Genomic DNA, 13104 nt, shown 5'->3' with positions numbered 1-13104 from the left:
GGAGCAGGACCAGATTGAGATGGGACCAGGAGAAAATCACGGTGAGATCTGGGAGGAACTGGGACAGAACTGGGATGGGACAGAGACAGGATCAGGACATATCGTAACAGATGTAGGATTGTTGGGATGAGACTGGGTCAGACTTGGAACAGGTTACAGGATGAGATTGAGATTGGAAAGGAATCAGGACTGGATTGGGACCGGATCAGGACAAGACTGGATTGGGATCACGTCAGAATGTGACTGGAGAAGAGTAAAGTGGGATCAGATGGGACAGAGATGGGATGGTGTTGAAAACAGACACAGGATTGATCGGGACTACGTCAAGAGCAGGATTGGGTGGAAACTGAGTTGGGATGGGATCAGATTGAGACTGGATCAGGATTTGAACAGGTAACAGGATGGGATTACAATGGATCAAAATGGGATTTTAGAGGAATCAGGATCGGGTTGGGGTAAGAATAGTGAAGGGATTGTGACAGGACTGGAATGGGATCTGGACTGAATCAGAGCAGGATAAGGAGAGGTGACTTCGGATGAGTTCTAGTTGGGATTATGCTGGAATTAAGATGGGAATGAAATGGAATTGGGACTCTAGACGAGACTGGATTGGGACGGGGTCAGAATGTATAGAATGACTGGAACAGGATGAATCATTGGTGGGATTAGAAACGACACTCAGAGGATTCCTCCTGCTGGCTGTGGGAACAGAGGGAGGGGACGACGTATAAATGGGACAACACTTTTAAAGACATGTCACGTGTCACGTCAACGCATTTTTTATGTCATTCATGGATGTTTCAGTGAGAGTCCGGGGTTCGTCAGTGGAGAGAGGCTGTGGCGCGAAATCACAGGTGAAAAGTAGAAAATACATAGTGTTGTGTAGAGTTATTCATATGTCACTTGGTGAATCCAGCCTCTCTCTCTCTCTCTCTCTCCCTTTCACACACACACACACACACACACACACACACACACATGCACAGTGTGACGTGTCCATTATCTCTGTTCAGAGTCACTAATCGTCTCATTTCAGGTGAAAATCACCTCATTTCCCCACAGTGAGACTGTTACACCTGAGTGTGACACACACACACACACACACACACACACACACACACACACACACAGGTTGATGAAGGTGTTTATTTGCAGCTTGTATTTTATTCTGTGGAGGAAGGTAAAGTGCAGCAGGTCACTGCCTCCACACCTGTTCACACACCGAACCTGTGTGACATCACTCGCAACATGCAACGCTTAACACGTCAAATAGCACCAAATGAACTGATTAACAGGATAAGGTGTGTGTGTGTGCGTGTGTGTGTGTGTGTGTGTGTGTGTGTGTGTGTGTGTGTGTGTGTGTGTGTGTGTGTGTGTGAAATCAGGTTTTTCTGAAATGGCTTTTTTTTTTTTTTTTTTTTTAAATAGACGTTCTTCAACCAAACTTGATTCTGCAAAGATCAAACTTGGATGTGAGCTCAGATCCGAGCTGCAGCTTCCTGCTCGGCTCTGATTGGTTTGCAGAGACTGTGGTTTATGTGACGATGTCTCACATCAGGCTAAAGGCAACTACACACCAGTGTCTCGTGTGTGTGATAAGTTGCCGGACGCAGGGGTGACAGGTACCCGGCCGTGATGGGAGGCGCCTGTTTTGCCCACCTCAGCCTGCCGAGCTGCTCTGACGTGTGAATGGATGTTAAAGTGTGTGTGGGTGACGCAGGACATCCAGGACCATCAGCCCCAGTGGCAGGTCCTGTTCTGTGGTCTGGTGAAGGTGCTCTGTGTGCCAAAGATCTTTTGTGAGGGAAGAAGCTCCACTCTGTAACAGTCAGAGTGGACTGAATGTTTCTGTAGTTTTAACATATGTGGAACAAGAAGCTCATGTAACACATTTCAGATTTGTATTTATTCAACATTGAGCTGAATATTGTGTGACCACTGGATAAACTGTCGTGGTGAAGGCCACAGGCGGAGACCCGTCGCTCTGATACACTTACTGCAGTGTAGCTGCAGGTATGTGGAGGCACACGCAGGTCTATAAATCCCAGACACAGCTGCCTCTGAAGCAGAGGCTCATGACGGAGCTGCTGTCTGAATTTTAAACATCATTACAAAGTGAACTCTGGGACTCAGTGACAGGGTAATGACGGCGCTGCTGTACCTGAAAAACAAGCCGCAGCCTCGACTGGAACACCTCCCGCCTCCCAGCAGCTCGACCACCTCGCACAGCGAGTTCAGCTTTGTACACAAAATATTTCCCTCCTCTCAAAGGGCTCACGTTTGTAGAAAGGTGAAGGAATCAGGACGGCGACTAATGAGATTCACAGAAATGAATGTTTTGTGTTTGTTGAGATGAGAAGTGTTTACGTGTTACTGAGAAATGACCTCAACACTTTGGGTTTCACTGCGCATCCCTGTTTTCTTACCAGCTCCCTGCATCTCTAACACACACACACACACACACACACACACACACACACACACCTATGCCACTCTAACAGTAATAATAAAGCTGTGTGTGCTGTTTCTGTCGGTAGCAGTTTCTCCTTGTTGCCTGGCAACTGATGATGATTGCGGCTGTGAAGTGTCCTTCTGAGGGCCATTATGAGACACACTCACACACACACTCACACACACACTCATACACACACACACACACACACACACACACACACACACACACACACTGAATGAAGCAGGAGAGAACAGATATGTGTGTGTGTGTGTGTGTTTTCTCTGTCTCATTGTTCTCTCTTTCATCTTCACTTTTTCATTCATGTCTCTTTATTGATCCTTCTCTTCATCTCCTCTTCCCTCTCTCTTCCCTCTTTGAGTCACTCTGGTGATGTTCACGCGTCACTTTTGGTTGAACATTTAAATTATGACCAGACAAAAGTTATCAAAGGACATCTTCAGTTTAGTTTCCTTTAGTTGGAACAGTAGCAGTTGTCGGAGGTCGTCCATCGTCAGGTGGAGAAAACACCAGACCGACTCTCCTCCACTGAGGTGGCAGACGTACATGTACATGCACACAGGAAACCAGAGAAGCACTGCAGCTGGTTAGTGTCGGATCTGCATCTATATGCAGCAGGTCAGTGATTAGATTTCTCCCCCACACAACCTCACTCCAAGAGCTTTATCTGGAGCCTACAGACTGATACTCTGTGTGTCCATGTTTTATCTTCTCCAGTGTTTTATCTGAAGTGTTGATCTCCATCAGAAGATATATTTGTGGTTTTAAGAACCAAAAACCATCTCAGTGTAGATTTACATCTCCTCTCTCAGGTTCTCTCTGGAGCTCTAGTAACAACAGGTCAGTCAGCCAATCAGAGGAGAGGAACTGAGTGATTGAGTGTTTACCTGAAATCTGCTATATTTTTATTCAGAGAAACCAAATCCTGCAAGGTTGGATCGTGAGTCCAGGTGGGTGGAGCTTGGGGCGTGGATGAGAGCGGTGACTGCTTTGTTGTGACATCACAAAGTTCCAGAAGTCCTGACGGCTGGTTTTAAGGCTCAGTTTCTGAATACAGGCTGTGTGCATTTCTCTGTGGACTGAGGCTTTGATACTTTCACAGTATTAATATAGAACCTAGACCTGCTTTATAATCACAAACACATGGACATCTACCTGTAGACTGGATGGAGCTTTAAATGAGTTTGAATATAAAGACACAGTGCTCTTCATGCTGCCTGTCTGAAGTCTACGTCTGATCATGTGTTTACACGGCTGAGAAACTGTCGTTGTCCTGGAGAAATGCTTTATGTATTTTCAATTTTAATTTGAGGATAAATCACTTGAGATGAACCATCTCAGTTTAAAGTTTCATAAACCCAGACCACACACACACACACACACACACACACACACTACATCTCTGTTACAAGAGTCTAATGAGAAATACAATAAATGAAAAATGAACATTGTCAGACAGAACGCCTTCATATCAAGGCAGTGCGTCGGCTGATGGAGGGAAATGAAGCTTAATACAATGAAAACAAGACTGAGATGTGAGTGAGTGTGATGGACTGTTCCAGCCTTAAATTCAGAAATTATACATTTAAATTTCAATGAGTGGATCAACAAACAGAGCAGCACAACAGAAACAACAGCAATCAGCCTGCACATCTGTTTCATGAGGATTTCTTAAGTGTGTGTGTGTGTGTGTGTGTGTGTGTGTGTGTGTGTGTGTGTGTGTGTGTGTGTGTGTGTGTGTGTGAATATTCATCAGGTCTTTGACCCCTTTCATCAGAGCCTATTGTCAAATAACATCTCTCTTTTTTCAGTTGTATGTTAGTGTCTCTCGGTTTATACTTTACAAGAAGCTCATTAAACACACACACACACACACACCTTCATAAATGGCATCATGCAGCATGTCCTGTCGTCATGGTGATAGCCCTCTCTTGTCCCTGTTAGGTGTCTAAGCAAGGACGAGTGCATCTGTGCCTTGGTCACGTGAACGCCTCACAGCTGACCGCGGCGGTCAGGCTGAGTGAACAGGCTTCAGTGGGCGGTGACCACGCGTGTTCACGTGTGTCACATCAGGAGCAGCACAGGTGGAACTCATCACACCACGGCTCAGTTCCATCCAGTGTGAACCAACATGCACATCTAAATGGAATGCAGCCGTTACCTGTGACACTGATTTTCAGAATCTGTGCTGTGAAAAAGGTCTGTTAGTGTCGGCAGAAAACCTTCACCAGTGAAAATACATTTCTGATAAAGACATGACAGCGATGTTACATAACTGTCAACTATACACTACATTCACCTTGTTTTTAGAGAACATGAAGGAATAAAATATCACCTGGAAGAAAACGTGAATGCTGTCAGTCCGGTGTAGTCGGGGGTGGTGGGACTCTCACAACAACAAACAAAAATACTGACAATGATTTTATTTTATGTTATTTTCACTTGCCTCTCAGGGCAGGTGGAAAAAATGTTTTTACAGATGAAATATGATCCTGAAAAAAAAACTCTCTGGGCTTCCATACTAAAGGAAAGACATGTGTAACAGATTCACTTTTACTTCTAACTTTTCTCATTCGTGGGTGTCATTTTTCTCTAATGTTACAAAAGCTCGTAGAACAGCAACTACAGGAAGTGATGTCATGATTTCAGCTCTTTATATTTCACAGTGATCAATATATCAATCAGTTCACATTTTGATCAGAAACTTGATTTTGTTTTGGACAGAGATGGTGAGATGAGCTGTTCAGAAAACTACTGTACAATGGCTCCAGTACCCACAATGCCTTGCAGGGCAGAGCACAGAGCTGGAGTTAAACACACTGTAGAGAACATTCTGTTCACAAAGACCCTGAACAGACAGAGACGCAGGAGAAAGAAGGAAAGGAATCAGCCTTGAGTTCTTTGCTGCCATGACGACAGGAGCAGCACTGCTGCTATGGTGACACCCCACACACACACACACACACACACACACACACACACGCACACACACACATACACACACACACACAAATTAAGATGTACCTATGAAGTGTTCAGGATTTGACAGAGAGGCAGAGAGAGGCTATAAGGTAACCAGAGTGGGAGAGGGGCGAGAGACAGACAGACAATGGGAGAGAGAGAGAGAGAGAGAGAGAGAGAGAGAGAGGTGAAGGCCCAATAGCTTTCACAGGAGAGTGGTGTTCGATTCCCGAGTGAAACCAGCAGTTTATGTTGTTTCTTTCATCCATGACTGTTACTGTAACCATGACAACAAAGATCGCCAAATGTTCAGGAAGTACTTATTTTGACCCAAACCATCATATTTTCATGTGTATGAAGGTGAGACGGTTCAGGTTGTGTCCTGAGATCTGCATCACAACAGGTGAAGCTGAGTGTTGAGGCAGTTAGCAGCTCACTGAAGCACGGCCGGTTTCCTGTGTGTGCTTTAACGTTTGTCTGTGTCATGTGTATGTGGTGGTTCTCAATGTGTGTGTGTGTGTGTGTGTGTGTGTGTGTGTGTGTGTGTGTGTGTGTGTGTGGTCGATAGCAGTCTCAGTGGTGCGCCGCAGTTTGTCGATGTGTTGCTCATTTCAGTAGCGCGCCATCGATCCTCAACATGACAGCGAAGTGCACCTTTAACTTCCTGTGGTTTCACTCCTGTGTGTGTGTGTGTGCGTGTGTGTGTGTGTGTGTGTGTGTCTGTCTGTGTGTGTGTGCGTGTGTGTGTGTGTGTGTCTGTCTGTGTGCGTGTGTGTGTGTGTGTCTGTCTGTGTGTGTGTGTGTGTGTCTGTGTGTGTGTGCGTGTGTGTGCGTGCGTGTGTGTGCGTGCGTGCGTGTGTGTCTGTCTGTGTGTGTGTGCATGCGTGTGTGTGTGTGCGTGTGTGTGTGTCTGTCTGTGTGTGTGTGTGTCTGTCTGTGTGTGTGTGTGTCTGTGTGTGTGTGTGTGTGTGTGTGTGTTGTGCCCTTCAGTGGAACAACAGCTCAGCTTTAGGTGAAGGTGGATTTTTTGAAATGTAATAAATCCTGTGAATGTACTTCATTACCAGATAGTGTCACACATCTGTCAGGCTGCTGTTGATCATTACTGGATTCATTTGATTGGATCATCGCAGACTGAAGTCGTCAGTTAATTAAACGAGGTTCATGACATGAACATGAGTTCACTCTGTAAATTTATCACATCACTGTTCCATTCTGTTCTCGTACGACTCGGCTCTGTTCGACATCGCTGTCACTTCCTGATGAGCAGTGATCTGATTTATTCATCTGATGATCAAAGCTGCGTCTCTCTGCTTGATCTTCACTCATGTCTCACATTCAAACTCTTTAATTAACCACAATTAAATACAATTTTACCAAAGCAAAGGTTATAATGGGACGAAACTTTAAACACTACTACAATATGTACCCTGCATTATACTGAAATACAAGGACACACATTTGATGTCAGTGTATCACTGTGAGGTCACAGGTCGTCTGTCAGCAGGTTATTATGACCCATCTTTAGGTTCTGTTGCTAGGCGACATCTAGTGGTCGTAGTGATGATGACAGGAGCAAAGGGAAAAGTGCGGTGACGTAGTTTATAGAGCGACAGAGTCCACGTCAGGAGGAGGTTGGGGTGGATGGATGAATATGACCCAGGAGAGCGGTGTTCGATTCCCATGTGACAGGAGCAGTTTATGTTGCTTCTATTATCCATGACCGCTCACTGTTGTTATTGTAACCATGACAACAGAGATCATCTAATGTTGAGGAAGTACTTATTTTAACCCAAATCACCATCTTTTCCTAAACCTAACCAAGACATGACTGTTATTATAGTAACCATGCTGACGAAGGAAATACAGTCTGTGTGTTTATAATTGTAACCATGGCAACCAAGGTCCGATACGCCTGCCGCTTTAGGGGCACAGACACTCCTATGGGTCGGATGGAAACTGGTTTGAACCTTTTTACACCAGAGTTCACAGGTAGAAGTGGGTTTTTTAAACGTGGGTAAACCTGAGTAAAAAGGAAACTGACTCCTTCACACTGCCAGCAGACACACATCTGCAGGGAGCAATGTTACTGTGTGTGTGTGTGTGGTGAAGCTCCTGTGCTCTCTGTCTTCTCAGTTACCAGAGTGTGGATTCTATGGGATGTATGAGAAGATCCTGCTGTTTCGTCATGACCAGACGTCGGAGAACGTGCTGCAGCTGCTGCGGTCTGCTTCTCAGATCCAGGAGGGAGACCTGGTGGAGGCCGTGCTGTCAGGTGAGAGGGGCTGATGGTGACGTCAGTGGTGGGAGGGGCTGGTCATTAGCATGGTTATTAATGAGTGAAACAAAAATTACAACAAAATGACTAAACGAGAAGCTGCTGTGACCTGTTTTGGCACCATGTGGGTGTCGATATCATTAAGTGTCCCACAGTCGTGAACCCTCTTCAGAATGAAACCTGGTGAAACATCTGGACACAAAACACATGTTGATTCAGTGTGACCTCCACTTCCTGAGGATGTCATTATCACTGACGTCCCTCCAGAATAAACCTCCAGAAATCCACTTAGAAACCAGAGGAAACAAAGGCTGCAGAACTCCATTCAGAATCCTCATGTTTTTAAGTTTTCTTCAGTGTCACAGTGAAACAGTGACAGTTGTCTGTGCGTCCACATGTTCACTGTGAACAGATACTGCTAACAGCTAATTCAGCTACTCTTAATGATGCCAGTTTGATTAAATGAGAATATCAATACTGTCTATAGCTGACATAACAGCAGCTATGTCGCTTTTGCACGATCTTGCTCTCCTGGTAGCTTTAATTCAGATAATTTGTGAATTTTAATTTGTGAATTATATTTTTATCTGTTGTCACATTGAGCCATTAAAAAGGTTTAAATGAGAGAAAAACACCCACATACGCTAAAATCCCCCCACCTCCCCTGGAGGCATAAATCCGGTCCGAATGGGACGACACGCTGACACACAAAGAGAACGAAAATCAGGTGTGAAATCAGAGTTGTATTCAGAGTTAAGTTGTGTGTTTGTGTGTATTTGTCTGAGCTGTGGGGAGTTGTGTATTTGATCCTGTAAAGGTGCCAAATGCTCAGCAGGTCAGACCTCACCCCACTGGATGGATGAGTGTGTGTGTGTGTGTGTGTGTGTGTGTGTGAAGATGTCTCACCTTGCTGTCACCAAAATCAATGAAAAACAAGACACAATCAGTCACCTTGAGACACAAGAGGATTCTGGATAAAAACGTGTCCTGTCCCAGGTGCAGACTCACTGGTTAGTTGGTTAAGCAGGTAAAAAGAAAAAGCTTCAACTTCCACATTTTGAATGAAAACCAGTGAAAGTCTCCAGATGTGTGGAACATTTTCCTGTCTCCGTCACGCTCGTCGCTCTGGCTGCTGTCCAGCTCAGGGCTCAGGTGTTCGCACCATGCTACGCTAATGGCCTGACAACTGCTGCTCCCAATTTCCTGCCTCTCTGTCACCACCCACTACAGTGTGTGTGTGTGTGTGTGTGTGTGAGTGGTTCTCTCAAAGGTCCCGCGTTGTATAAAGGTAGATGTCAGGGTCTTTGTCCTTTACCTTGTCACCTTCACTGACACTACTTCCCTTCACCATCATCTTTCCATCAATCCTCGTCTGTCGTCTCCTCACCACCTGCTGAGTTTGTATTTTCAGAATTCACATGGTGAAGACGTGTATGGATGCAATGTTGTGAGGTGCAGAACTAAACCTAAGGTTGAAGCCGAGTCAACAGAACCAAACTCAGACTCAGGTGTGTCCGTGCAGCTGGGACATCGACACACCTGCCACAGGTGTTCCACATATGCTCATCAGCTGCAGACAGACAGAGGCCCCCAGGGGCCGTCACCCTGCTCTTTATGGTCTTCTTTCATTTCCATATCTTTTACAATCTTCCACTGTCTTTCACTAATCCGTTCCTCTTCTTCTTCCCCCTCCTCCACCTCCTCTACCTTTCCTCCTCCTCCTCCTCAGGATGCTGACACTCAGTCAAAAACACTTTTGTTAACGGCTCTCTGCCAGTCCCAGTGACAGCTCGAAGTGTGGAGGAAACAAACAGGAAATTAACCTTGTATGGTGTAACAGGCAGCTCCAGCCAAGCGAGCTGATTGGTCACAAACGACCTGTAAAAATAAACATGCTGATGATTCCTGAAATACTCAGACAGGTTTTATTGGCTGTGATTTAAACCAGGGAGCTAGTTAACAAACTCTGTTGTTTCCTCCTGTTTTATTTAAATCAGCCTGCATGTTGGTGCAGGTTGTTTACAATCCACAGTAAACCCAGAGGATGATGGGATTTCACAGCTCAGCTTTCCTTCTGATATATTGTTTTCATTCATTAGTAATTAATTAATTAAAAAAAAATCAAACAAACCTAAGCAAACACAGACATCTCGTCAGCCAGAGTCCGACATTCAGGCTCATTCAAAGCACATTTAATGGATGTCGTCCTGAAACTCTTCAGCCAAGTGTCAGCCCACTGTGACATCACCCACTGGGTTGTGAGCTGCTGTTTGAAAGCTTCAGTTTGTAATGTGTCTGTCGCCATCTTGGTTTTTTGAAACCAGAAGAAACCATATTTGGAGGAGAAGGTGGAGCTGAGGAGGAGTGAGGGGTGGAGTCCTCTATCCTGATTGTCAGGTTCAGTCTGTCAATCACACAGTAGCCCCGCCCTAATGCATCCCCTGCTTTATGGTCTATTTTCCTCTAAATGGATCATAATTTAAAACTGAACATCATGTTGTGTTGAAGAAGACTCGAAACTGAGACTGAGACAGAAACTCATCGGGAAACGTTTACTGAGGGAATAAATCAGAGAGAAGTGGAGACATTTTCACAGAGACTTCAATACAATCAGACTCTGTTTACAGCCAGTGGAGTCGCCCCCTGATGGTCAGTAGATAAAACGCAGCTTTAAGGCTCTTCAGCATCGGCTTCACTGTTCAGACCCAGTGTCCATGTCCAGGTTTAGAGACAGTCTGAAGTCCAGCTGGTAACATGGGGATTTTCTCCCACTATTAAAAATTTAGTTTATAGTTTCACATGTTTATTGAGCTGAACACCACCACACCCGACTGCTCCACCACTGCTGGTTCACACTTTCTCCACCCGCAGTGTTTGTTTTCTGGTTGTGGGTTAACAAGCTAGCAGCGAGTGCTTCTTAATGCTCCTAATTCCAGCACAGAGAACACACACATAAACACAGGCATTTATATTCAGACAAGGACTACCTAGGAAACCCTCACACACACACACACACACACACACACACACACACACACACACACACACAGAGTCATTTTCTGAAGCATATAATAACAGTTCGGGAGCTTGTTCAGACTTCCAAACGTATGTTGGCCCTCCAAACAAAAGGCATAAACAATAATTTGAATAAATGGAGGTAATTTCCTGCAGCAGAATGTCTAATCAGAGCCGTATTCTGCTGGAGGACCACAGCACAGGGCGAGTGTGTGTGAAAGTGTGTGTGTGTGTGAGAGAGAGAGAGAAAATGAAAAGGCGAGAGAGATTCAGAAATAACATGCATAGAGAGAGAGAGAGAGAGAGAGAGAGAGAGAGAGGAATGACGTGAAAACCATATCCCAAACTACCCATCATGCCTTGCCAAGCCTGCTGGCCAACCAAACAAACACTCAGTCCATCTGCGCCCGCTTACAGCCTCTCATACCTCCAAACATTTACAAAATACCCCTAACAACCCATTCATTACTGCTTCTCTCTGTTGCCCCCCCCCCCGTCTCTGGTGAGTTGAAGGAAAACTCGGATGTTCTGTATTTTTCTGAACCAGCGCTGAACGTCTCTATTAACGAGTATTGTCTGTATCTCAGGCTGATGCTCTGTTGTTTCCAGAAACTCTTACAACACATCAGTGCTGCTCTGAGCAACATGTTCCCTCGTCACCATCAACACACACTGTTGTTTATTCTGAATTCGTCCCACACACTCCCACCTGCTGCCCCAAATACTCACTGGAGCACCAAACGTGGATTAATCCGCCACTGAAAATAGTCCCCAACAAATTCACTGTTTCCTCCTGTTTGTTAAAAACCACAGTGAGCAGCTGTTTTAGGAAATGACTGAGACTTTTTGAAAGGGTAAGACTGTCAATTCATAAACATGTATTCATCACTTTTTTATTGCCAATGTGTGAATGGTTTGTAACTTAAAACAAGACTGTGGACTGATTTCTATGGAAAAGGATGTGAGGTTTAAAGTCACTACTGAGAGCCTCACCCCAGAACCACAAATATATCTTCTGATGGAGATCAACACTTCAGATAAAACACTACATGTGATGTCACCAATCAATCAATCACATTTAATTACAACAAATGACATCAACTAAACCTATGAAAAGGTCCATCAGTCTGTTGGTCAGTGGATGTGTGACTGTGTCGTCTTGTCTCATCTCCACCTGCCAGGACCTGAAGGGACCCACAAACACAAGCAGCCCAGGGCAGGACACGCAAACCTGCAGAGCCTGAGCACCATCACAATGTCCCAATCAGACAGATAAAGCTGCACATTTTCCCGCCTTAACAGGTGCAACGCTGACAGAGTGTGAGGAGAAATGTTAATCAAGCCCAGTGTCCACACGCCCGCTCGGTCCTGAGAACAGGTCCAATCAGGCTCTGTAAGGGAACACACCTGTGCAGCATACATCCACTGAGGCCTGTGAAAACTTTAAACAACATTTAGCTTCTGTTTTAAAATCACCAAGAAAAACTGGAGAGTTTAAATGTCCTCGGTTCATCTGCATCACTGTTCTCCAAAGGGAAATAACTGGGACCGGACCAAAGGTGAAGCAGTTGGATTTTCTAAATTGCTGGTTTAGTAATTCTGACATTCTTTTAAAAAACTCTTTTAACTCCCCACACAGGCCAGTTGATTCCTTCCTCTGTGTTGTGGGTTTCTCAGCAGGATCTGTTGGTGCTGCCGTATGTACCCAACTGGGTCTTTGTGGGACCAGCTGGAGGATGTTTGGGCTCAGATGGTTTTTCTGGCTGCGAGCCGAGTCACCCAGGATCAGCAGCTGCTCGTTGCTGAGCTGCTGTAATGGAACAGGAATCACTGCAGAGCCACAGAGTCTCTGGTTGGACCTGGAAAACACTGGACTGTTGTTTCACTGGAAAGTCTTGAGTTTGGAAAATGTTCATTGTCTTTTATGGAACATTTATTTATTTATGTCAGCGACTGTTCACACATGAATCTCACCGTGGAACATTTTCTTTCTTGGTGATCGACTTGGCCGATATCCAAAACTAAAAAAGCAATTTGATATCTCGATTCAGTCAAATCCCAATATCACGACATACAATATTATCGTGGTTGAAAACCTACTTCCTGCCCAGTCCCAGGAAGGCGGGACTTAGCCCCTCAGCCTATCAGGCCGCACCTGAACTGATAAGAGGCCTGGATCAGGTCTGGCTCAGTCTCTGTCTTTGTTGCGGCTTGTTGATCTGATGTTTGATGACTGTGCATCAGACGCATCATCTGAGTGAGTTACTGATATTTGTTATAGTTGTTGTTGCCTTTAAGCCTGAGTGGAAACTCTTTGGAAAAGACAAAGTGTTGAAATGTTTCTCTGGTCCATCAGTGCAGAGGCTCTAACCCACAA

The 13104-nt window shown here is 45.0% G+C and overlaps 1 protein-coding gene across 2 annotated transcripts in view; it reads left to right on the top strand.

Annotated features, from left to right (window-relative positions):
* The window catches only part of prkd1 (protein kinase D1), a 39087-nt gene that overhangs the window by 5536 nt on the left and 20447 nt on the right, over positions 1-13104 (top strand). Inside the window, exon 2 of one of the 2 annotated variants that reach the window (XM_071498507.1) lies at positions 7571-7709. In XM_071498507.1, coding sequence (XP_071354608.1) covers positions 7595-7709 — 115 coding nt within the window. In that variant the 5' untranslated portion in view covers positions 7571-7594. Of the gene's footprint in view, positions 1-7570; positions 7710-12890; positions 12985-13104 lie in introns of those variants that run through there. The other variant, XM_071498508.1, reaches the window with a different exon arrangement.

The sequence above is a fragment of the Trachinotus anak genome, unplaced genomic scaffold (assembly GCF_046630095.1).
Source record: "Trachinotus anak isolate AG129_WGS33_773 ecotype Australia unplaced genomic scaffold, CSIRO_AGI_Tana_v1 ptg000015l, whole genome shotgun sequence".
Taxonomy (NCBI): domain Eukaryota; kingdom Metazoa; phylum Chordata; class Actinopteri; order Carangiformes; family Carangidae; genus Trachinotus; species Trachinotus anak.
This window is presented reverse-complemented; position numbering and strand designations above follow the sequence as displayed.